The sequence below is a fragment of the Meles meles genome, chromosome 2 (genome assembly GCF_922984935.1).
Source record: "Meles meles chromosome 2, mMelMel3.1 paternal haplotype, whole genome shotgun sequence".
Classification (NCBI taxonomy): domain Eukaryota; kingdom Metazoa; phylum Chordata; class Mammalia; order Carnivora; family Mustelidae; genus Meles; species Meles meles.
The window spans coordinates 175840097-175865090 of NC_060067.1; the positions used below are offsets into that span (position 1 = coordinate 175840097).

General features: G+C 56.0%; 2 protein-coding genes across 2 annotated transcripts in view; one reads left to right on the forward strand and one right to left on the reverse strand.

Annotated features, from left to right (window-relative positions):
* The first annotated feature begins 3087 nt into the window (after window positions 1-3087).
* On the forward strand, window positions 3088-7063 carry BRF2 (BRF2 RNA polymerase III transcription initiation factor subunit). Its single transcript, XM_045996927.1, has 4 exons — window positions 3088-3397; window positions 4102-4161; window positions 4624-4945; window positions 5769-7063. Exons 1-4 carry the CDS (start codon window positions 3244-3246, stop codon window positions 6496-6498), a joined length of 1266 nt encoding a protein of 421 aa, XP_045852883.1. The 5' UTR covers window positions 3088-3243; the 3' UTR covers window positions 6499-7063.
* ADGRA2 (adhesion G protein-coupled receptor A2) overlaps window positions 7015-24994 on the reverse strand; it is a 35318-nt gene continuing 17338 nt past the window's right edge. The window contains exons 3-19 of the mRNA XM_045996920.1: window positions 18873-18944; window positions 18523-18594; window positions 18283-18354; window positions 17836-17999; window positions 17186-17399; window positions 16462-16626; window positions 15708-15906; window positions 15074-15223; window positions 14782-14943; window positions 13743-13967; window positions 13344-13560; window positions 12571-12779; window positions 11735-11862; window positions 11344-11467; window positions 10735-10880; window positions 10155-10244; window positions 7015-9930 (exon numbers count right to left, since the gene is read on the reverse strand). Coding sequence (XP_045852876.1) covers window positions 8658-9930; window positions 10155-10244; window positions 10735-10880; window positions 11344-11467; window positions 11735-11862; window positions 12571-12779; window positions 13344-13560; window positions 13743-13967; window positions 14782-14943; window positions 15074-15223; window positions 15708-15906; window positions 16462-16626; window positions 17186-17399; window positions 17836-17999; window positions 18283-18354; window positions 18523-18594; window positions 18873-18944 — 3682 coding nt within the window. The 3' untranslated portion in view covers window positions 7015-8657. The remainder of the gene's footprint in view (window positions 9931-10154; window positions 10245-10734; window positions 10881-11343; window positions 11468-11734; window positions 11863-12570; window positions 12780-13343; window positions 13561-13742; window positions 13968-14781; window positions 14944-15073; window positions 15224-15707; window positions 15907-16461; window positions 16627-17185; window positions 17400-17835; window positions 18000-18282; window positions 18355-18522; window positions 18595-18872; window positions 18945-24994) is intronic.

Here is a 24994-nt window from a genome sequence, read left to right on the forward strand (position 1 = left end):
TCACTCCTCTCTACCCCTTAGAGGTGCTGGTTGGAGGATCATAAAACCGCTCTTCCCCTTTAAAATGAGTAATGTTGGAGAAAGCAGAATTCTAAGGCTTCTGTCAAGGGTAGAGGATTCTAATTAAATCCCACTTTTTTTTTTTTTTTAAACGCAGTTAGAGTCAAGATTGGCACAAAAATGGGGATGAGAGTCTGATGCTGTTCTGTATGATAACGTGAAGAAGCACTCCGAATGCAATTATGTTGCTTTTGGAGACATATGTCTCCACCCTAACCAGGATGTCGATGGTGTTGTCAAAAACTAACGGTGTCGGGGCACCTGGGTGGCTCAGTGGGTTAAAGCCTCTGCCTTCGGCTCGGGTCATGATCCCAGGGTCCTGGGATCGAGCCCCACATCGGGGTCTCTGTTCCGCAGGGAGCCTGCTTCCTCCTCTCTCTCTGCCTGCCTCTCTGCCTAGTTGTGATTTCTCGCTGTCAAATAAAAAAAAAAAACAAAACTAACGGTGTCTTTGATGGGTGTGTATGTGCACACACAAGCATGCGAGTGTGTCTCAATGTATATTTGTTGGACACCAGAAATAAATCCTTATCACATCCCTCGCTCTAGTGGGCAAGTCTAGAAGAAAGGGGACTTGGAATGCCAGTGCCCACCCAAAGCTATTGTGCTGATCCCCCCTTGTGGTGTGGGGCTAGAGTGAGGAATTCAGATGTAAGGGTGTGGACTACTGGGGCTTACTGTGGCCCTTGGTTTTGGGGAGGGGATGAATACTCCAGCATGATCAAGTCCTTTGGTAGTAGGTGGGACTTCTCTAGAAAGGAGAAGAGGTTTTATGTCCTGAGAAAGCATTCTCTTGGGGATGAGGTGGCGTCTTTAGGTCTGGATATCAAGGAAAAGCTGGAAAAGAAGGGGCTGGCAGGCTTTAAAGGTACTTTGGTTTGTTTGTTTATTTTTGCTTGTTTTCTCTTTTAATGCTTTCCTCTTGAGCTGTAAGGAGAGTCTTATGAAATTTCCCATTTTACAAAAATATTTTTCATTTCTATTATGATCACTTTAAGTTCCTCAACCCTTCAGCAAGGTGCATTAACAGTCTCGTGATACTGGTGTGGAAAATGAGAAAATGGAAATCTCGCTGTTGTGACCTGTGTTCACAGGTCAACTAACAGCATCCTGCTGGCCCACTGAGGTCGGAGGTGTAGGAAATTCTGTTGAGCAGTAGCAAAGCAGGGGAGGTTTGTGGAATAGCTATGAGCAGAGGGAAGGAACTGGGAGCCAGGGGCTGGTGTTGAATGGACATTCCTTATAAGGCACAGCGCTTCCTTCCCAGTTTAAACTAAAGATCAGTGACATCTAAAGCAGAGAAAGTTGATGCTTCGGTTATAGATAAAATGCAATCTTTGTGTCAGAAATGCCCCGTTCCCCACCACAGTGGGAATGAGAGTCTGATGCTGTTCTGTATGATATGATATGACTATGGTCCAGGGAACTCAGTCCCGCTAGGCATACAGGGAATCCTGTGTACCTGACTACCGATTATAGCTCTTTCAAAAGAACCTACAGCTTTGTCTGATTATATCCCTTTCTTTTTGAGGCTCAAATCCTCTGAGGACTCTCTGGGTACATGGTCCAAAATTGTGTCCCCTGACTCGTCAGACTAACAAGCTCCATTTTTTATTTTGAAAAATTTCCAGCTCTAGAATGCACAGTTTATTAGTCTTCGAAGGAAGGCAGCAGTAACCTGTATCTTATTCCTCAAGCGAGTATCCCAATTTGTTAAGGTCTGACAAAACATCTTATTCCTCAATTCATTCTGCACAGAGCTGTTCAATCATTTTCTGTGCCGGTCTTACCTTTCCATCCTCATCCCCCAGTATAAGTTGAAATCGAGCCCACAACAGTTCCTAAGATCTGCTAATGCCAGGAGCCTACCTGAAATTCCCAGCTGTCAGCCCGAGAAACAAATTCTCTACACACACTTTAGACACTTGCTGCGCGGACTCCCGTCTGCTTCCTTGGAGTCATAAGGAACAGACTTCTGGTGGTACCTGTCATTTAACTCAATGTTCTTGTTTTTCAGACATAGCTGATTCTAAAACTTTCAAGCATTAAAATCCTTATTCTTAATGAGTGCAATTAGAATTAATTAGAAATACTCTGTTTTGGTGACTTCTTATTTATAAATATAGCAGACAGAATTTTAAATGTGTAAGCCTGGTTTCTGTGATAGCATCACTGGAGGCACAAGTTTGCTCAAGATTCTTTGACCTATACTTGTACCAAGTTAGGAACTTTGGAGCCAGAATTTGGGAGTACCTTAAAGCTCAGGTTTTGTGTTTTTTTTTTAAGATTTTATTTATTTGTTTGACAGAGAGAGAGATCACAAGTAGGCAGAGAGGCAGGCAGAGAGAAAGAGGAGGAAGCAGGCTCCCTGCTGAGCAGAGAGCGGGATGCGGGGCTCGATCCCAGGACCCTGGGATCATGACCTGAGCCGAAGGCAGAGGCGTAACCCACTGAGCCTCCTAGGCGCCCCAAAACTCAGGTTTTAAAAATATCTAAATCTGCCCGAAGCCTCCAGTTTGCCCAAAACCTCACCACCCTCATATTCCTTCACTCCCAACTCCTTTAGACATTCTTTACCTAGTCTCTGAAAGCATTTCTGTTTGCCACCTGTATTTTTCAATTCAAGTTCCTCATTCTACAGTTGAGAGAAACAGACTGAAGGGGAGGAAAGAACTGGGCTGGGAAAGCCGCTCTGGAGAGTGGAACACAATTTCCTGTTCTCTCACGGCAGTATTCTTCCTTTTAGGCAAACTTTGTACGATGGCCAAAATCAACATTTGTTACCAAAAAGAAATGGAGAATTCTATGACTTCCCTAGCGTTTCAGAAAGGAGAGTTGTATGGGAACGGGAACAATTCCCTGTCTGTGTAGTATGTCCACGTAGGTAGAAGTTTCACTCAAATTCAACTTGCAAACTGACCGCAGATACTGGGGAACGCGAAGACGGAGCCCACAGCAGGAACCTCTGTTCCTAGCTCGCGTTTCTACCCGAGTCCGCAGAGAAAAGGACCGGAGTGACGCGCCGCCGGCGGACCGAGTTACCTACGTACACTGCGGTTGCCCTGGCCGGAGGAGAAGGGTGCAGCTCTTAGAAGGCCCCTGTCCTGGTTCTTGCTTCTCCGCTGTTGCTGTTGTGGACGTAGGAGTGGATACCCGAACGCTTCCGCGGCTCTGGAGTGTGAGATGCCGGGCGGAGGCCGCTGCCCCGATTGCGGGTCCACTGAGCTCGTGGAAGACTCGCACTATTCGCAGAGCCAGCTGGTGTGCTCAGACTGTGGCTGCGTGGTCAACGAGGGGGTCCTCACTACCACCTTCAGCGACGAAGGCAACCTCCGAGGTATCTGTGCCGGCCTTTCCAGGGCCGCGGGTATAACCTGGGGTGGTGAGAGATTGACGTCGGAGTGCTCTGATTCCTCCCGCGCGCTCTCGTCCCGTGTTCGCTGAACTATGGGAGAAAGTAACCGAGGAAGCTGCAGGAGGTCAGGGACTGCCCTTCGTCTGTTTTTCTAGCAGCCAGTACGGTATCTGGCATCTGTCTATCCGGAGAGAGAGAGAAGGTATAATAAACGTTGAGCATATGAATCAGAGAAACAGAGTTCCACTCAATTTACCTAGTCTGGGTGTGATGGAAGGATTGTGGGTCAGTTCTTTACAGATAGGGACAAATTATTACCTCCAAGTAGTCTTTAGCACTAATTGGCAAAAACATCGTTTTTTTTTCTTTGCGTTCTGAGTTCCTGGCCACTGTAGCCCTCAGAATCAGCAGTCAGGAAAATTACCTGATTGGATATGCAGGAGGGAGGGCAAAAAACTTGGAACACTCGAAGCCACTGTAGTGCATTCTTAACCTTCTCAGTCTCTGTATTTGATACTGCTGTGGACATAAAAACCGGGTAGACTTTTAACGTGCAAAATGGGTACCTTCTGTGTTTCAGGAAGCAGAGCCTAAGGATATGAATTCTCCCTGGTTTTGTGTGGTGCGAGGCCAGGGATCTGGTGAATAAAGGCTAAACAAGTTGTTTGTTGTCCATTATCTTACAGAAGTAACCTATTCCCGAAGCACAGGGGAAAACGAACAAGTTAGTCGCAGCCAACAACGAGGTGAGAATCAACCTTTTGTGATACGGTGACCTTAAAGAAAATTCTCCTGATGGTCCAGCCTATCCTCTTGCTTTTCCTGTGTTCGGCATTACTGTGTAAGGTAGAGTAGAAGAGATTGGTAATTAGAAATAAAGAATGAAGGTGGTTCTAAGAGAGTATACGGTTCTCATTCAGTATACAGTTTGGGTTTGTCACGGCTGTGCTAGAGGTCCAGCCACGCATTCCAGATCATACTTTGGCCTGGCTTTGAATCAAGCCAGCCCCTGAAGAATGGTGGGTTGAAATGTGACTTTTTCCACGAATTTCTTTGTGTCTTTAGAATGACCTCACCAAGTGTCATCCTGGTCATTGTAGAAAGGTACATTATTTGTGCGTCTGGTGTCAGAGACAAGTTTAGCAAAAATTGCCAGGAGCTGCAGAGTAGCACCTTCGACCTCTGAGTTCTGCTGTTGGCTTTCTTAGGTCTCCGCCGCGTGAGAGACCTCTGCCGAGTTCTGCAGTTGCCGTCGACATTTGAGGACACGGCAGTTGCCTACTACCAGCAGGCCTACCGGCACCCTGGCATCCGCACCGCCAGGCTGCAAAAGAAGGAGGTGCTGGTTGGGTGCTGTGTCTTAATCACCTGCCGGCAGCATAACTGGCCCCTCACCATGGGAACCATCTGCGCCCTGTTGTATGCAGATCTGGATGTGTTTTCTGGCACCTACATGCAGATAGTGAAGCTCCTGGGGCTGGATGTGCCGTCTCTGTGCTTGGCAGATCTGGTGAAGACTTATTGTAGCAGGTACCTACCCACTGGGAAACCCTGGGATGCGATGGCTCCTTAGATCTGAATCCTTTGACCTTTGGCTGTCTCTTTCTCACCAAAGCCCCTCTAAAGGGATTCGAGAGGAAAACCTATTCTCCCTCCCCTGCGCCTCGTACTAATAAGGTTAAGCCCATTTTACAGTTCTAAACTACTGCCATTTCCAAATCCCTTTGCCCTTACTGGGGCCTAATGCTGTAGGCAAAGTAGGTGTCAGCCTTGGCCCGGGGCTGCTGAACTTTGCGCCTCTCGTGTTGTGCGTGGCCTGCCTGACTGTATGCCAGAGCCCTGCCTTGGCAGGGTCATCTGTGAAGGCAGGTAAAAGGAAGTTAGTGATGGGGCAGGAGGCAGAAGCTGAGGCGTTTTTCCCTAAGTAGCTGTGTTCTTTTCTTTTTTTCCGAAAAATAGAGGAGAAAGCAAAGACTCTCAGTGACAAGTAGTGTTGGGTTCGCTGGGTTACTTCCTAGCTGGATGACTCTGGGACCGTTTTTTCTAACTATAAATGCACATAAGAGGGTGTGGAGGAGATGAAAGGAGAACAGTTGGAAAGCACTCAGAATACGGCTGACAGGGATGCTGACAAACGTGAGCCTCCTTGTAGGTTCTCCTGCCCTTCACTGTACAATTAGGACGCTCCACCTGTCTTCTCTCTGCACCTGTAGAAAGTCGCTGCCCAGCGAGCTTGAGTATTCCAAGAGGAGAGAATAGTTTGCCCATCATGAGTGGACTGCTTTCCTCCCTTTGGCAGAGCAGCTCCCTCCCCTATAGGCATGGAGATCAGACCCTTATTTTGTTCTTTCAGCTTCAAACTGTTCCAAGCTTCCCCATCCGTGCCAGCCAAATACGTGGAAGACAAAGAGAAGATGCTCTCTCGAACACTGCAGTTGGTGGAGCTGGCAGATGAGACCTGGCTGGTGACCGGGCGGCATCCCTTGCCTGTCATTACTGCGGCTACCTTCCTGGCTTGGCAGTCGCTGCAGCCTTCAGAGCGTCTGAGGTGTTCCCTCGCCCGGTTTTGTAAATTGGCAAACGTGGACCTGCCCTGTCCTGCCTCCTCCCGCCTGCAGGAGCTGCTGGCTGTGCTGCTGCGGATGGCGGAGCAGCTGGCCTGGCTGCAGGTGCTGAGGCTCGACAAACGGTCGGTGGTGAAGCACATCGGCGACCTCCTGCAGCACCGCCACACTTTGGTCCGCAAGGCCTTTCGAGATGGAACGGCAGAGCTGGAAGGCAGGGAGAAGGAGCTGCAGGGACAGGGCCTGGGGCCAGGGCAGGGAAAAGCAGAGGCAGCGAGTAGTTCCTTAGATCTGCCCGAGGGCAAGCGGCCAGCCAGTCCTGCCCTTCTCCTCCCACCTTGCATGTTGAAGCCCCCAAAGCGGATCTGTCCCCCACCTCCTATCTCCACAGTCACCGGCGATGAGGACATTTCTGATAGTGAAATAGAGCAGTATTTGCGTACCCCTCAGGAAATGAGGGACTTTCAAAAAGCTCAAGCTGCCAGACAGGCTGCCACGGGGGTTCCTAACCCTCCCTGATGTGCATCCGAGGGAGCGCTCCCACCACTCTGGCAGCAGCTTGACCACAGGCCTGTCCTACCCGGAGGAGTGAGTGTACACAAGTCCTGAGGTGGCTGGTTTTTTTCTTTTTTCTCTTGTTTAAAGGAACTAAGGGACTCTGCAGTTAATTGGAACCTGGGTCCTGCAGTAGAAGTTGGGAGCGATGCCGGAACAACTGGGTTGGAGAGAATCCCATCCCTGAGAGGGACGGTCCCAAAGGAGAAGGCACACACATCCATACTGTGAGGGATGGCTTTCCTCCTAGACGGGTTGGAGGATGTCTGGCCTCCTCCTGATTTGGACTGGCTGCACTGTTGCTGCAGGCCTGATGGGCCCTCCCTGCTCATGTGGCGCAGTTGGCATTTGGATGGTATCAGCCCTCAGAGGACAGGAACTGGGCAACTCTTGGCCCTGTGTCCATCTACAGGCACAGGTAGGTTCTTGTGTACAGGGTCATAAAATCCTCTACCTCATGACAAAAGGACCGTGGGTGGATTAAAGTTACATAGCTCAAAGGGCTTTGCAAAATTTTAATATATTAAAACAAGAGGCATCTGCTAGAAAACATTCTATTGTATAAAACCCGAGCTTTTAAAAACAGGTTTTCTTTGGCACTTTTCATCCCCTCCCTCCCTTTTCCCCAGCGTATTGCAAAAAGCTCTCCAGTGCTAAGGCATTGGCACGGTATGTAAACAGCAGCCAGCATATGTGGAAGAATAATACAAAGCTTTTTTTTTTTTTTTGCCTTTTTTTTTTTTTTTTGGTCTAATATTGTCTGTGCAGCAAGCATAAATAACAGGATTCATCCTGTGTGTGTGTGTGTGTGACTTTTCTCCCCTCCCTTTTGTCTTTTGCCTTGGTGATTAGACTGTGGGGATGTGGACACCAAGAGGGGACCTGGACCAGGTCTGGTTTTCCTGTTCCGCTTCCCCAGGCTCAGCTTTCCCTCCATGTTTCACTGGGTCCTGTAGTAAGGCTGGTGATTGCTTTTTAGGTTGGGGGAAATATGGGTGCTGGTGTTTAAAAAAGTAGTGAAGGCGCAGGCCCCACGTAAGCTTCAGGGATCCTACCTGCTGCCCTGGGGGATTCAGCTTGGGCTTCTGTGAGGCAGGAAGGCGGTTCGATATTTGGGAGGTTTCTCCCTAATATGGAGCTAGAGATCAAATTTTTGGAATGGTTCTTGCATATGGCCTCGTGGAGGCAGGGAAACGCTCTTCCATAGTCCCTCGGTGTTGGCAGGCGGAGACTGAGGCTATGGGGCTTGCCATTGAGCAGTTAAGTGCTTCTTTAGCACCACCTGGGCCTTGTGGTGCCTCTCTTCAGAGCACTGTTTACAGGGCTGGGTTTAGGCCAGGACTGCATGGGTCTCGAAATCTAAGCACTGCTCTCTAGTTGCCTCTGATCTCTCCTGGGTGTCTGGCGGAGTCAGCAGTGCAGGCAGAGTTTTGTCCTAAAGCACCACCTCTTAAGCCCTGCCCTGTGCTTTGTGTACCACTCCTGTGTCCCCAATTGTGCACCCTTTCCCTAGAACGCCATCTCCAGGGCTGCCTTTCACACTGTTCCACCTTCTCTTACATAGTTTATCTTAAAAGTAGCACCTGTGCACCGGGCTGCCTGGCTCATCTGCTAGACTGGCACCCTCCTTGCCCGGAAGCTGGGTGGGGGAGAGGCCCTATGACCTAGGCACAGATGGCTGACTGTAGAGGGCAGTGAGGAGAGAACATGGTTCTCGAGCTCCCATCTGTGTTTTCCTGATATGGACGGCCACCAGCGAGGCAGGGTGGAGGAGATGTGGGGAGTACCGAACGGGCCCACCTGGGAGCTGTGCCTGTGCCCGCCTCCCAGGCCGGCAGGACCTTCCCCCACTACCGTGGAGGGCACAGTCTACTGCCCAAACTAGTCTGGGCTGGGAAGGTGTGTATCCTGCTGGCGGTCCTAGGATCGTCGCTAGCCAGAGGGACGGCCCTCTTGGCAGTGGCAGGCCTTCGGCCTGTCCTTTTCCCCAGCCTCCGGGACTAAAGCCAGCGTGGCCTGCAGCAGCCCTGGGCACCTCTCCCTCAAATCTGCTGGCGTACCGCTGGACGTCTTTGAGGGTCCCCGGGAAGCCGGCGTGTTCCGCAGCATTGCCCACCCCCACCTTAGACGGTAGTCTCGCTCTTCCAGAGACCCGTCTTCATGCAGGCGCTGCCGGCTGCGTCCGCGCCCGCCCCGCTGAGGTCGTCGTACTTGGCTCCCCTGGGCGCGCCGTTGAGGCTGGCGGCGTTGAGCGGGTACGAGCGCCGCTTGCCCTCCCGCTCTGCGCCAGCCCCGCCGCCCTTGAGGTTGTCGCGACTGGCGCTGCGGCGCTGCCCCGGGCGGCCGGCCTCGGGAGGCAGCGCTGCGCTCGTGTCGCTGCCCTCCGACGGCGTGAGCATGGGCTCGCCCTCGAGCTGGAGCTGGAGCCCTGGGCTGTTGCGGCTGCTGCTGCCCGGGTAGCTGTCAGACGGGCTGTTGTGCAGGCTGCCGCTCTCGCTGGACAGCAGCTCAGGCGCCCCGGCCACCGCGCCCCCGCGCAGCACCTTGAGCCGGTTCTTAGCGCCGGCCTCCCCCGCGCGGTGTCCCTTGGCCCGACTCTTGTGCGCTCGGCGCCCATGGTGCAAGTTGTTGGGGTGGCGGGGAGCGAGGCTGCCCCGGGAGCCCATGGGCTCCGGCTCCCCTTCCCCGCGGGCCACCACCCCCACCTCGCACACCTGACTCTGGGCTAGCTGCAGGTTGGTGAGCTTGCAGGGGCCCAGGGACGGCCCTTGGCCGCTGCTGCCACTCGGGGAGGACTTGAGGGAGGCGGGGCCCTCTCCGAATACGGGGGAACCGTCCTCTGGGGCGGCGGGCACGGCCCGGGGTGAGGCGCGGGAGGCCGAGGCCTGGGGGCAGCAGGCACGCCAGGAGGCCCTAACGTCCCGGCGCCGGGCACAGTGGTGGGTGAAAACGAAAAGTCCCAGGGCGGAGGCCGCCGCCCCGTACAGGCAGCTGCACACCACCCGGGGCAGCCAGCGCTGGGACACGGCCAGAGCCCCACAGGCCCACATGGCCAGGTACAGGAAGTGAGTGGTCACCAGCGCCCCCAGTTGGACGCCCGGAGAATAGAGACCATCACCATCCTCTGGTGGCCCCGGTGTCACCACCCCAGTGCTCCCAGTAGCCAGAAGGGAACCTGAGTCATTCAGGAGGGGGCCGCTGCTCCTAAGCCTGGTGGAACCCCTCAGTTCCTCGCCTGTCTCCAGGGACATCCTGCTGGTGCCCCCCTTTGGGCTCTGTGCCAGAGGACCCCTTAAGCGCAGCCCGGCACACAGGAAATAGATCCAGGTGATCAGCAGAATCAAAGCCACCGGGATGTAGAAGGCTCCTAGGCTTGGACGCCACACCAGCCAACAGCTGAGGGGAGACACAGGCAGTGGGTGAGGGGGGCATGTCTGGGTGGCTGGGTAGCTGGGGAGATAGGACATGGTGAGTGGCAAGGCAGAGACTGGCTTAGGCAACATGCATGGGTTTGGGTTGGGTCACTGGCTGGGTGGGCCTGCAGGTGCCCCTGCTAGCGGAGTAGAGGGCATCTGGTGTCAGGGCGGGTGGGTTTGGGGCAGGCAGGCCATGGCGCTCACTAGGGGCTGTGGTCCCGGTAGTTGTGGATGTTGACCGCAGCTGTGATGCCACAGATAATGAGTGGGATGCCTCCGGCGATCAGATAGAACCTGGAGAGGAATGGGGTTTGGGGGTCAGAGATGGTGGGGAACCAAGGGAGTTGGAACCAGATGCTCAGAAACCTTGACTTAGGGTCTCTGTCCCATCCTCTTTCCCCTTTAAATTCTCAGAATTTGTTGCAGGCTCTGTAGGTTCCCAGGGGATTTGACCATGACTGTTGCAAGGGACAGAGGCCAGAATTGCTCTCACCTGAAACAGTACAGAAGACAGGGTGCCACTGTGGTTCACAGTATCCCTACCCAGGGCCTAGGGCCCTGGCCTTGTTGTCATCCCTGAAAAGCTCTAAGGACATACCCACTCCCGTGGCCTTGGGCAACCGTGTGCCACCTAGAGCTTTGCCTCTTCTCTCTTGGGAGAGTGCTCACCCAAGACCTTGGACCCGCCCTGCCTCCAGCCTGGGAAAACAGATGGTGCAGTCCTTCCCCTGGCCTGGCCTTGGAGCCCTTCACCCTTGCAAAGCTGACCATTGGAGGCAAGTACCGGAGCATGGGGCGGGGCGCTGGTGGAGCCAAGTCCCCTTCTTGTGGAGGGGGCGCTCTCCAGGTGAGCTCCTTGTGGAGGACACGGGCCTTCACGCCCATCCAGAGCAGTGTGGACAATGAAGAGTAGTGCAGAGTGATGCCCACCTGCAGGGTCAAGCCACAGAGGCTGGGGGACCAGGCTGCTACTGCTGAAGCCACCCCAGAGCCCCAGTCCCCAGGATTATTCTCCCACTCCTCCCACAGTCCCACCCCCAGCTCTACCCTGAGTCTCCTCAAGGTTCTGCCCCTGCTGTCACGCTCACTCCTTCCACCCCATGCTCCTCTTCCACTGGGGAGACTTTTCACAGCCCTGCTGTTGGTGTCCGCCTTGTTCCTGACCTCTCCTCCACTGCAGATCCCCACCCTCCACTGTGAAGACCCATCTCCTAGTTTCTCTACTTCTTACCACCCCTATGCCCATGGCTCCCACCCCCAGCAAGGCTGCCCACAACAGTGGAGTTGGGGCCTATTACCATGAGACCTCATTTTTTCCCCCTGCACCTCCCAACTCTGTGCCATCACTCATCTTGGAGCGCTCCCCACCCCCACCCTAGCCCCTTCTGCTTACTGCCTGGCAGACCATGTGGTAGTTGGTGAGTGTGATGCCTCCTGCAAAGACGGCGGAGGTCATGGCCATGTGGAAGCACAGGTTCAGCAGCATGTGCCAGCCCTTCCGGGACACATGGATGGAACTGCCCCAGAAACAGTCTTTAATTAATGGGCTGCCCACCCAAGGTCAGGCCCATGCGGTCTCAAGGCCATTGGGAGAGCAAAGGGGGAGGGCAGATATCTGTGTGCACGCACATTTGTGAATGTGATCAAGGCCCGAGGGCAGGGAGGGCTTAACCCTTTGAAAGAGCCTGCGAACATCATGGAGACCCACTTGGGAAAGGGACACTGGCCAGTACTCAGACCCACAGCCTCCCCTCCGCATCTTCCCTTCCTTCAGGAGCTCCCACCTGTGGTTGAGGATGTAGGTGATGATGGTGGAAAAGAGGCAGAGCAGAAGCAGGGCTGTGCAGGGGTACACAACGGGATGCAGCCCTGCCCCGGAGCCCCCCACCGCCCTGGGGAAGGCACTCAGCTCCTGGAAAGAGCAGGAAATAGGAAGTATTAGGAAGCAAGGGGTAGGGGCCACCCCTTGGAGTCTTGGCCAGTCCCCCGACCATTTTTCTTCAAGCTCAGTCAGCTCTGGCCCCTCGTCCATCCAGATGGGTGAACACTGAGTGCTGAGACAGTCAGTCCCAGGTAATGTTCGTCATCTACTGCCAGCCAGTTCTGCCCTCATCTCTTGCCCCTCTGGGGACTTCTCTCAGCCTAAAAGCCAGAGATGATGAAAGAGGGGGAGGTTTCTGTCTATAATCCAGCTGCAGGCCTGCTCAGGATCTGGGAAAGTGGGGTGCAAAATGTGGTGAGGGAGAGGGACCTGGAGAAGAGTGAGCGAGGAGGGTGACCAGAAAGGAAAAATGTTCCCAGATTTTTTTTTTTTCCCCTTTAACAATGTGGGTCTCAGAGAATACAGATGTGAAGACCAGGCTGGGGAGTTCCAGATCCATCTCTCAGGATGAATGTAGGCAGGACCTATCTCCTGAAAGATGAAAAGATGTGGGGGAAGACCAGAGGGACATTTCCCCATGAATTCTACAGTCATGAGGCCCAATGAGGCTGTTCTGCTTTCTGTAGTTCTCTGGGGCCCCAGGTGATCAGAATACCCACATCCTTACCCCCACCTCATCCTCCCCCTACAATTCCCCAGTCCCGGTCCTCTTGAGCTCCCAGCCCCCATCCCACTCACCATGAGCACGGCCACATTGCCCAGGTGCTGGCAGTGCAGGGAGCTGACGTTGGGCTGGCTGGAGCGGAGCTGGCAGCCCTCAGAGCTCCAACCCCCAGGGCCCCTGGGCCCATCCTGGCTCCACCAAGCTGCCACAGGCTCAGCCCCCTCAGCCCAATGCCGAAGTGAAATGGCCACTGGCTCGGTCAGGTTGCCCACACCGCAGCCACCTGCAGGGGAGAGGGAAGTCCATCCAGGTAGAACAAGGCTGTGAGGAGGCTCATCCTACAGCAACAGCAAGACAGCAACCGCAGAGCTGCCCGAAAACCCGTGGGCGGGGCAGGGTGTGGGCTGGGCTTGGGATGTAGTTAGATTCCAATCCGGGCCCTGCCTTCCAGGTTGTCAGTTTCACCAGGGAGACCCAGGAATGAATCTAAAAGCACTGGGAGGTGACCCATTCTAAATGTCAAATGAGTGGTGGCTAGGGGCAGGGAGAGGAAGGTAGAAGGTAATACTGAGGGTGAGGGAGAGAAAGGTGAAGAGAGAACCCTTTTGGAATTCGACAAATCTGGGATAGAAATTCCAATGTCTTCCAGAGCCTCTTCTCCAGCAATCCCTTTCCTGAGAGGATGTCTCTGTCCCTTATCCTCCTGGGAAATGATCAGGGGCCACTCTCCTCAGCCACCTCACTCAGGGCCTTAGGGGTGCTGTGGGTGAGGGAAGGGCAGGTGGCAGGGGCCCCAGGTAGCCACTTGGGAGCACTCCGTGCAGCACAGGGGAGTTCAGTCCCTTACTGGTTCCTGCAAAGATGACGGGGGTGGCCACACCACGCCTCTTGCCAGGCCCAGCGGCTCCAGGGCGGGAGGTGTTGCCGTGGCTGCGGAAGAGGCGGCCATTTCGGAAGACCAGCAGTTGCAGGGTGCAGTCTGGGGGGACAGGGGGAGCCAGGGCAGCCGGAAGGGACGAGAACAGACTGGGCGGCAGCTGGATGGAGGCCAGGGCCACGCTGTTCTGGGGGGACATTGGAGTTCCTCAGAGACATCTGGGAACCCCTAGGACTCTGAGGCCTTCTGGTCCTCTCCTCCCCCCTCCCCTGAACCCCTTTTCTGGATCTGCTTCCACTCACCCCACCACCCCCACCAGGCAGTGGCATCGAAGCGCAACCACCCCCTCGGCCGTTCCCCAGTGCCCACCTTGATGTGGAAAGACGACAGAGAAATGCTGGGTCTCCCTGTGGTACAGCGGAAGCGGAGCTGCTGATCAGCCAGGGGCTCAGGCTCCGGTGAGGGGTTCTGGCCAGGGCCCCCGGGCCGCATGCCCGGCACCCCTGCCTCCCTTCTCTGGAAGGCTGTGCAGGTCAGCCCCACGTAGCCGTGTGGCTTGATGAGGTAGGCCTCCAGTGCCACATTCCGGGAGTTCTAGGGACAGGGAGCTGGTCACCCCCGATCTGAGATACGGCGGCTCTCTCTGGGCCTCCTGCCTGCCGCGGCCCAGTCCCTCTCTGCAGTCGCACTCAGGCTGGACGCCCCCTACACCTTAGTCCTGACTGGCTCCTCAAGGCCTGGCGGTGTGACGTGTGCTGTGGGGTCTTCCCAACCCCTGGCCATGGCACCCTCCTCCTTGCCTCGCACCCTACCTTGTACCTTGCTCGCCCCTTCGCAGGTACTAACTAGTTCTGCTGCCCCGGCCAAGCCGCAGAGCAGGGTCCCGTCCAACCTTACACCACCCAGGGTGCCTAGCGCGGGAGCTTACACGCAGAAGATGCCCTGCGGCGGTTGTTAATTGGTTCACAGCCCACCACAAGCAATGTCACCCTCTTCTTAGGGAGCAGGAGTCTCCATGACTCCTCATTCCATCACAGGGCTGTGGCCCTGCTTCCAAGCCTCCTCTTACTCATGCCTTGGGCTCCTTTTCCCCTTCCTCCCATTTATTTCCACTGGGCTAGCGTTACAGCTCCAGTTCCCCACCACGAAGTCTTGCATGACTCCTCCCTGTCATCGGCCCCCTCCCTCCCCTCTGCACCACTGCGGACAACTCAGAATCAGATTCCACACACCGGTCCAGCTCAGAATTCTCGCCAGTTGGGCCCATGCAAGTGCATACTTGGAGGACTTGCTGCCCAAAGACAGGAGCATTTCTCTCCTGGCAGGCGAGGGCTGGCCCTGATTGCCTCTAAGGTCCCTCCCAGGGCTAGGCTCCCCAAGGAGCTCCCTCCCAGCTGACCCACGTTACCACGGAGATGTGCTGGGCGTGGGGGCTGAGGGCAGCCCCCCCAATGCGCTCCAGGGCGCCCACGATGCCACTGCAGGCCTTGTCCTCGCGCTGGGCCAGCCAGAGCAGGTGCTCATCCACCAGCATCAAATTGCTGGCCATGTCCACCATCACCTCCACCAGCTGGCAGGGGGCACAGAGTCACTGAGGGCAGGAGCGGGGTTTGGGGCCCGGAGGCTGGGGCACAAGAGGCTTGAGCAAATGGGGGTTGGTTTTCGGGGACCCCAAAGAGGCCAGGTTGAATCTCACTCACCTCTTTGATCTGGTCGACGTAACCCAGAAATTTCTGGATCATCTGAGCCACATAGACAACATCCATCATGTCAGAGAAGCTGGCTGCCTCGGCTGTGTACACTCGCAGCTGATGAGCCAGGGTCAGCGCATTGGAGGCATTGATGGGCATCTGGGAAGATTGAAGGAAGAAAGGAGATGGTCCAGTTCTGCTCCTTCTCCCCCAGAACTGCCCCTAGAGGGCCCCCTTGTCTGTGCTGATGCTCTGGGCCACAGTGCCTGGGGAGAGGGATCTGGCCCATCTGCTGGGTCTAATCAAGATGGGAGGCACAAGTAAGGAATGGACTCATCAGGACTCAGGGCCACCCACTTCTAACACCACCCGCCTAAGGATAATGGGACAGCCTCACGCTGTCCTTGTTTTCCCCCTTCAGGCTGCCGTGGCTGTGTTTGAGAATAAAGGCTTGGGGTGACCCTGGAGGGATCTGAATGCCCTCGAAGGAGAAAAGCTAGCTGAGAAGAGCAAGAGCCCCTCACTGCTCACACCCACAGCAAGAAGGAGCAGCAGAGCCCACAGCCATGAGGGGGCTCCCCTTCCCAGCCCCCAGAACCAGAGCTGACGGGTGTCCCCTGCCCCTCTCCTCTCCTGGCCTCACCAGCACGAAGGTGTAGAGCACCCGGGTAATGTCGTTGGTGTACAGACAGTGGGAGTAGTCCCCTGGCTCCCAGCGGCCAGCTCGGTCACACCGGCGGGAGGCTCGGGTGCCTGGGGCGCCCCCGCTCAGGGGCACCGAGGTGAAGGGGTACTGTAGGCAGGACTGGTAGGCTGTGATGCCAGCCAGAGTTCGAGGCCACCTGGGGGCAGATGCGGGAGGTTGCTGATCCCCCCAGGCTCCTCAGAGCAAGGCTCCCTCCTCTGCCCTTAGACCTGGGATGCTGAACCCCTTTAGGACCTGGGGGGTGGATTCAGAAAGAGGGTTCGGACTGGCCTTGGAGGGGCTCCCGAGCTCCACCTTCTGAGTCCACGTTTGTTCAGACTTGGAGCCCTGACTTCAAGCTCCTTACACTTTCTGGGCCTGAGTGTTCTCAGCTGTCCATGGGGAGGATAGTACCTGCCCTTCCTCATGGAGACGCCCAGGGGTATATTAAAATCTGATGTTCCTTGTGGGCGAATTTCATAAACTATTAATGCAAGGAAACAAGACAAAGAAACAAACAAAACCCACCCAAACTTTTTGTTCTGCACAGCACATGTCAGATGGGGGTTTATACAAAAAGATAAGGTCTCTGTGAAAACAACAGCGGGACAGTGGGGCTGGGGACTTGGAGCAGAAGGGGAGCCCCGCCCCCGCCCCGTGTTCTCCGAAGACAAGCGGGGGGCGGGGCCCGGGGCGGCAAAAGGCACCGCACCTGAAGTCCCCGCGGTTGTTGGCGACTCGCTCAGCAGGGCAGTAGGAGGCGGAGGTCTCCAGCACCACAATCTCCACCTTCTTGCTGGCGTTGCCCTGAGCCGTGGACACGGAGCACTCCCACTCCCCTGACGCCCACACGCCGATGTGAGACAGGGTCAGCTCGCTGCGGGCGGGCGGGCGGTGGGCTGGCTGCGCGAGGCACTCTCGGTGGCCGCGCCACCCTCCGTAAGCGCCCCGACCCCGTCCCCCCCGCGGCCCCTGACTGAGGGCCTGCGGGGCAGGGGCTTCAGGGTTCCGCCCTCTTTAACGGAGAGGGATGCGCGAGCACATACTCCCTCAATTCCGACTGGCCTTACGGTACGGTCTTCCTGAGCTTCCATTTCCCCACCTTTCTCACGGAGCTACTGAGACCTCCCCTGCAAGTCTATCGGAGAGACTCGGTCCCACAGTGGAGCTGAGAGTCACTGCATACATTGTGGAAGCGCCAGAGAAACCTCAGGTACCATCCTTGTTTTTTCCCTATCAGGCGCTGAGTCTCTATCCCGTAGCGGGACCATTTACGACTCAGCCCTGGGTTTCCAGAAACACACCCGTGCACTCTCAGATACACGAGCATGCTCTCCAGCCCGTGTCGGAGCAGGGCTCCTTTGGGGAGCGGGCGATGGGCACGGTGGCCTCCCCCACCCCCGCCTGGGGTTGGGAAGGGGCAGGAGGGCTGGTACCTGGTGATGAAGGTGCAGTCGTGGATGAGGCTCTCTGCCAGGAGGATGCCGGCCTGCTCGTCGCCCTCCAGGGGGGCCCGGTTGTGGAACCAGCGGATGCGAGTGTCATTGCCCAGGTAGCTGGCTGAGCACTGGAAGGGCAGCCGGTCACCCTGGAACACGACTTGGCGCAGGGATGGGATGAGGTGGTGCGTGTGCAGCTCCAGGGCCCCTTCTGTGGGAGGAGACATGGGCGCGGGGGCGGGGCATCAGGCACCAAGGTGGGCCAGGCCAGCCTGGGCAGGGCCAGGCCCCGTCTGACCGGAGCTCCCGTCCAGCTGGGGAAGAAAGGGTGCGGGAGAAGCCTCTGGAGGTGAGAGCACGGGAGAGGAACAGGTGGGCTTTGGCTGAGCAGATCAAAGTGCTCCTTTCCACAGCACACTTGTCACCCCAAGAGGAGGACCAGATGAAAACATAAACAAAGCAGCTGCCTAGGAGCACTGATGGCTGGAGAAGGAGCCCCAGGGGGATCTGAGGGAAGGGAGGCATGCCCTGGAGAAGGTGCCCACCACCCCCTAACACTTAAGGCAGAGGGAGCCTGGAGCCAGCAGGGGCCCTTCTGGAGTGCTTCTGCACCAAGGGGCAGGTGTGCAGGGGGAGGCTGTGCTCACCGCAGCGCAGCTGGGCCTCCTGGAGGCCCCCCAGGGCCTGGGCGTGTAGGGCACTGGGGTAGGCACAGAGGGTGCGCTCGGAGAGCTGCAGGGAGTGATTCCGGGCCCAGGGCAGCAGCCAGCGGAGGCGACAGTCACATGTCAGGTACTCAGTGCCCAGATCGCTGCAGAATGGGGAGAGGAGCCACAGAGTAGAGCAAGGGAGTGTGGATTCTGAGGGGCTGGGGGATGGAGCCCTGGGAGAGACTGAGGCTGGAAGGGGCACATTCGGGGTGTGTGTGCACCACCAGCCTAGCCATAGTGGGTAGGCAAATATGGAGATGTCAGCCATCGCCCATCCCACCTACTCATAAGGTCGGGTGCTGTCGTCATGATGCTTATGTGTGTCCCTCCTGGACAGAGAAAGGATGTAGGGCTCTGAGTCCTGGGCTGGGAACAGATACTCACACCACCTTAAGGGCTGGCAGCTCATCAAAGACCCCAGGTTGCACACTGGAGAAGATGTTTCCAGATATGTTTCTGTAGGGGATACCGGGATCTTAGGGTCTTCCCGGACCAGAGGAGGGAGGAGTGAGTGAAGGGAATGCGGGGGGCCTATGAGGGTCTGGTGCTGCCTCCTTCCTCCCAACCCCTCCTTTGGGGTGAGCCGTCCCTCTCCCTCCTCCCCACTAACTGCCCCTCACTCACAGTCGGAGAAGCCTGGGGAGGCCTTGGAAGGTCTCAGACGTGAGACAGCCAATCCGGTTGTTGGAGAGATCTCTAGGGGGACACACATAACGTCAGCAAGCTGGCCACACAGGAGCACATGGACCCACTTGTGCGGGACACACGTGTGTGGCCGGGGCTTGTGTGGGCAGCAGGAAGAACAAGGAGATGGGCTTCAAGTGTCTCCCCCTTCTGCCCTCCCCCATACACTGTGTGGGGAGAGGGGTGCTGTGAGTGGGGAGACAAGAAGGAACAGTTGATCATGGGATCTAGGACCATCTCCAAGGATGGGGAGGGCTGAGGGGGCTTGGGGAGCCAGACATGCCACTCACAAACGCTTCAGCTCTCCCAGGCCCAGGAAGGCACCAGGCTGCACCGTGCTGATGACGTTGTTCCTCAGGTCCCTGTGGGAGGCAAGTGGGGGCCCTCACAGCTCTCCCGCTCTGGGGGCCTCACGCTCCGCTGGGGCGGGGAAGCCTCATTTTTACCAGCAGTGTTGGCAACTGGATTTTCTTCTAAATCTCCTCAGCCCTGGTGAGGAGGTTGAATGAAGGACCTGACCTCTCATATAGGTCTACTTGCCGCACCCCCTCCCTCCACTACCATCAAGGGGTGCTGGTCAAAAAGACGTCAGGAAGAACAGAGAAGCCAAGATGGGGTGCCTGGGTGGCTCAGTGGGTTAAAGCCTCTGCCTTCTGGCTCAGGTCGTGATCCCAGGGTCCTGGGATGGAGCCCCACATAGGACTCTCTGCTCAGCAGGGAGCCTGCTTCCCTCCCTCTCACTCTACCTGCCTCTTTGCCTACTTGTGGTCTCTCTCTGTCAAATGAATAAATAAAATCTTAAAAAAAAAAAATAGAGAAGCTAAGAGATGGGAATGGGGACCCCTGGGATGAGGAAGCAGAACATGGTGGAAACAAGGATTGGAGCCAGCACTGAACTAGGAGCTGGGAGGCCTTGGCCATCTTGCTCTAATCTGAGCCGCCAAGGATCTCACAGGGGCAGCTATGAGAGCCATTTGAAAATGGGTGTCAGGGACACCTGGGTGGCTCAGTGGGTTAAAGCCTCTGCCTTCAGCTCAGGTCATGATCCCAGGGTCCTGGGATCAAGCCCACCACTGGGCTCTCTGCTCAGTGGGGAGCCTGCTTCCTTTCCACTCTCTGCCTCTCTGCCTACTTGTGATCTCTGTCTGTCAAATAAATAAATAAAATCTTTTTAAAAAAGAAAAAGAAAAACAAAAGGAAAATGGGTGCTAAAGTCTTTTTTTTTTTTTTTTTTTTAGTCTTTTGTAAATTACTATACAAAGGTAAGACCTTCTGGAGTCCAGCATTGGAGGGTGGTATTTCCACGTGTTGATCTCTCCATCCAACCGGTGAGGAGACACAGCATGAAGCTGATGACCGCCTGGAGGCCCACCCGGGTCTCTGACTCCAGGGCAGAACTATAAATCCCCCCCACCCCCACGGTGGCCATTCATTCTTCAAATGAGGAAGGCAAGGCTGGGGACGGGTAGTAAAGCCTTGTTCACCTGCATTCCCCCCAGGTCTCCTAGGAGCCCGCAGTGCTGAGGGAAGGTAGCAAGGGAAATGCAGTCTCTAGGCTGAGCTCCAGCAGGTCCAGACAGAAGAAGGTGGTGCCCCTCCAGGGCTCCAGGGAGCCAAGCCTCCCCCCTACACACACACACCCAGGAATGAGGTGCAGGAGAGGCATCAGGCCAGCTTCTGTCCCAGCATCACAGTGCTCAAAACAACCACAGGACCAGATAGCAGCCCTCCTCTCTTTCATCCTCCTCCCCTGCAGTGGCGGTGGCAGTGGGATTGGGGGAGGGGGGTGGCAGAGCTGAAGGGGTGGCTCCTGCCCCTTGGGGACCCACCAGTGTCCACCTGGCCCCAGCTCAAAACCAGGCTGGCAGCTGTCTGGGCCACAGGTGAGTGTTGGCCCACTGGCTCCCGTCCCATCCTCTGCTTTCTGAGCACAGCCACCGGCAACTCACTCACCCACTACTCAAGGTCCACCTGAGTCTCTCCTGAGCCCAACCAGCACGCTTGCAGCCCCACAGGGCAATGCAGCAGGAAGCCTCACTGCTCAGCCAGCCCGCCTCCCCTCCTGGGACCCTGGGATGGTGGCTGCAGCCTCCTGGCTTGGCTCTGCTTTCCACCCCGAGCTTAGGAGGCAGAGCGCAGGGGTGGTGGGTGGTTCCCGAGTAACCAACCTGGTACAAAGAGCCCGTACAGGAAAGAGGAGATTGACAGAGATATCTGTGGTCAACCTGTGTTCCAAGGCCCTGTGACCCTCCAGCCCAGGCTGGCGCCCTGGGCACTTGGCCTTGCCTGCTAAAGTCTCAGGGATATCTCTGGATCCTGGGCAGGAGGGGGTTAAGCAGCCACTCCCAGCTCTGGGAGAGGAAATGGGTGTCCAGGACAGGGTGGTGCCGTCCCACCAGGGGGCCTGTTTTCGCACAGCCAGTCCCAGCTGGGGACAAAAACACCCTGAGAGAGAGAAATGAAACACCCTCATATCAAGGAGTTGGCCTCCATAACCCTGAGTCCCTGGAAAAGAAGCCACCAGAAGGGGCCAGCTCCCTAGAGAAGGGATGGCTTCCATGCCCAGGCGCGCTGGCGGTGCACCACCAGCAGGGAACGTGCAAGAACGAAGACCCTCGATGCTCATGCAGCATGGAGACTGGAGATGGATGGGGTCGGTGGGGGGGGGGGAGCGCCCCGCCTGCTCTGGATTGCCCCTCCTGCCAGCAGCCCCCTTTTGGTTCCCCACTCTCACAGCACCCCCCTCTGGTGCTGTTCCAGCACGTGCCCCCTGGCCCCAGTTGGGGTCTGGCCATTCTCAGGGCTCTGCCTCCCACCCCCACGCGGGGGAGGGCAGAGGGAAACACATTCCTCATTGTGTCACTTCCCTTCATGGGCTGCCAAGGGGCTGAGGCCGCAGCCCCCCGCCCCTTCCCTCTCCGCTAGCTGTGTTTATTCTCATTTCCTCCCCGGCCCCCCTTGAGAACCCCCACCCCGCCTGCCCCACTGATGCTCTGCAGATGGGAGCAAGGCGGCCACTTGGGCCCCAGCCCCTTCCTGCCCTGGATTTCCTGCAGCCCAGAGCCATGGGCCGGGGCCCTCTGAGAGGGGAGCTGCCACCAAGCGCTGGCATGCCTGCCCCCTTGCCTCCCGCCCACAAAGTGGCTTCAGGGGTGACCCAGGCAGCCCTCGAGTGCCCAGATGGGCCAGTCCTGGAGTCTTCTCCTGAGGGGTACAGGCCAGGGGCTGCTCACTGGGCTGAGCTCTGAAAGCCTGATGATGGGGTCCTGGTCCCTAAGGTAGGGGGAAGCCGGTCTGGGCTAAACCCTCCCTAGCAGCAGGAGGAAATGCTATCCTAGAGTTTGGATTTTTTTTCTTTTCTTTCTTTATTTCTTTTTTTTTTTTTTTTTTTTTTTGAACCAGTAAGGTCCCTATAGGTTGGTGCTTCTTGCTATGGACTCCTGTCTCAGAAAAATGCACTCTACCCAACACGGTGTCCATGATTTCAAGGGGCCTGTGGAACCCAGGAGATGCACCGCTGCCCTAGATTGTCTAATCTGATCCCTTCACTTCTTTTTTTTTTTTTAAGATTAAAAAAAAATTTTTAAGGAAGTTCCATACCCAGTGTGGGGCTTGAACTCACAGCTCCAAGATCAAGAGTTGCACATTCCACTACCTGGGCCATCCAGGTGCCCCCAAATCCCTCCATTTTTTAGATGAGGTCATGGGGGCGAACAGATGTCTCAAGTGATGTGGACTCTCCCCTCTTCTCCCTGCTCCCACAGAGCCCAGGTCTTGGAAGCTGGGAAAGATGTGGTGTGTGGACAGAGGGTCCCCTCCCCACCACCCCTCCCCCAACCAGGAGCAGGCTACCCTGACTCAAGGCAGGCCCCTCTCCCAGTATCTAGGACAGTGTGGAGGGGAGGGACTCTATGGCAGAAGTCAGGGCAGGGGTGGGGGGGTGGGGGGGTGGTAGGTAGGGGTGTTCCTGAGAGCAAATCATCCTTCTTGGGAAAGCCGAGCTCAGGAAGCCGAGTGTAGATGGAGTGTGTCAGCCTAAGATTAATAAAGAGTCCTTCATAAAGAAAAACTTCTGCTGTCTGAAGGACACCATCCAGAAAGTGAAAAGCAACCCAAGGAATGAGAGAAAATGTTTGCAAATCATATATCTGATAAGTGACTCCCATCTAGAATATACAAAGAACTCTTCCAACTCAATAATAAAAGGACAAACCAGCTGGGAAAAAAAAATGGGCAAAGGATGTCCATAAACATTTCTTCCAAGAGCAGATACAAATGACCAAACAACGCACGAAAAGATGGTAGACACCATTAGTCATCAGGAAAATGCAAAGTGAAACCACAGTGATATCCCCTCACAGGCGCTCAGACAGTGATCAGAGAAAAACGGGCCACAGCACGAGTTGATGAGGGCGTGGAAACACTGGACCCCTTCTCCATTACTGGAGTGGTGCAGCCACCATGAAAACCAGTTTGGCAGAGTTACCAAGGGACCCAGCAACTGCGCGCCCAGGGACGTATCCAGGAGAAATGAGGGTACAGGTGCATGAAAACCGGAACAGGAATGGTCGCAGCCTCAACGTGGAAACTTCCCGAGTGCCCGTCACCTGATAACGCATTTGTGCTCTATTTGCACAACAGACTTTTATGGAATGAACTGGTGATCTGTGCTATAATCTGGATGGAGCTTGAAACCATTACGCTAAGTGAAAGAAGGCCAGTTATAAGAGATTACATATGATGTGATTCCATTTAGATGAAATGTCCAGAAGAGGCAAATCTATAGAGGCAGAGAGATTAGTGGTTGCTTAGGGCTTAGTAGGAGGGGGAGCGGGGAGTGGCTGCTGCTGATGCCCGGTTGCCTTCCGACATGATGAAAATGTTCTAAAATTAGATGGTGATGGCCGCAGGACTGTAAATACAGTCGGAGCCCGTGGGAGGGCATGCTCTAAGTGGGTGGACATTCTGGGATGTTAATTCCATCCCATGAAAGCTGTTAAAGAGTTGAGTTTGCACGCCAGAGCGAGCACGTGTGAGGGTGAGCCCCATACCATGCTTGGACAGGGTGGGGTGGCCCCAAGTTGGCTCCCTCCGGCCCCCCCAGACCTCCCTGCCTGTGGGTTCAGAAATCAAATTATAGGTTTGGAGGCCACAGAGCAGCTTTCCCTGGGCCCTCCAGGACTTCCAAGCCGGCCAGACCCCCGCACAGGTACGGAGGGTGTGGGAGAGGATGCGGCTGGGGAAAACTGAGATGGTCCCACCCCTGGCTGGGCCCCTCTTGTCTCCGATATCATCCAACAGGTATTTATTCAGCACGTACAGAATGCCAGGCATTCTGTACAAGAGCGGACACAAGGTCTGTCCCCCAGCCCACAAGACTCCCTTCCCAGCCCTCCGCGGCTCCCAGCATCAGCAGCCTCTCTCCCGCATTCTTCCCTAGTGCAAGCGAGCAAGCCGCAAGCCTGGTGGGAAGGGGTGGAGGATGGGGCTGGGGCGGCCTTGCTCACGGCCCTGCCCATAGATTAATGGAAACCACCTGGCGGGTGAGAAGCACTCCACCCCCAAAACCCCCCTCCCTTGCCATCATTCCCATGAGCATCTGCTTCTAATGAGTGCCCCAGCACCGCTGCATACCAGCCCCCGGGGCTCATTAATCTCATTAGGCAATGACAAATCATCCCCGGGCTGACCAGGCTCCCCTCACCAGGCCTTCTCCTCCAGGCATGCAAGGGCCTCTGGGGGCTCATGTCTGCACAGAGCCACTCGCTTGCTGGCATGCCCAGTCTCTCTCCCTTGGCCTCATCTGGGGGCTGTCTGTCCTGCGGCCCATTTGGTCCCCAGTCTGGGGGATTTCACTGTGACCGGGGCACCCTCGGAGCCCGGGAAGGTCTTTAGGTGGCCCACTCCCTGTTGAATGTGCGTGGTGGGGGATGTGGGCGGGGATGGCTGCCACCAGACGGGTGGGCCATCAGAGAGTCCTTTTGGGACTCTGAACCCACGGTTCAGCTCCAGGACTGCCCCCTCCTCCTGGAGGCTGAGGGAGCTCTGGGCAAATCCCATGCAACGAGGGGCTGCAATATAACATCTTCCAACTTCAAACTCTTCAAAGGAGAAGGGAAGGGGAGAGGTATTTACCGAAAGCCCACGCCATCCCCACGACAGCCTGTCTAGGAGTCCTGATAGCCCACTTTTCCAGGGGAGAAACCCCAGGCTTGGAGAGGCATCCAGAAAGAAAATGACAGAGGCAGGATTCAATCCCAGGCCTCTTTGACTTTAAAGAGAGTTCTGTGCCCTTCATCGCCCACCACATCTCCTCCACCCCAGAAGTCTTTCCTCTGGGGGACAGACAGGCTTGTCCATGCCTGGGGCTGGTGGGATATGGAGGGGAGGGCCCAGAGACAGGGTCTCATGC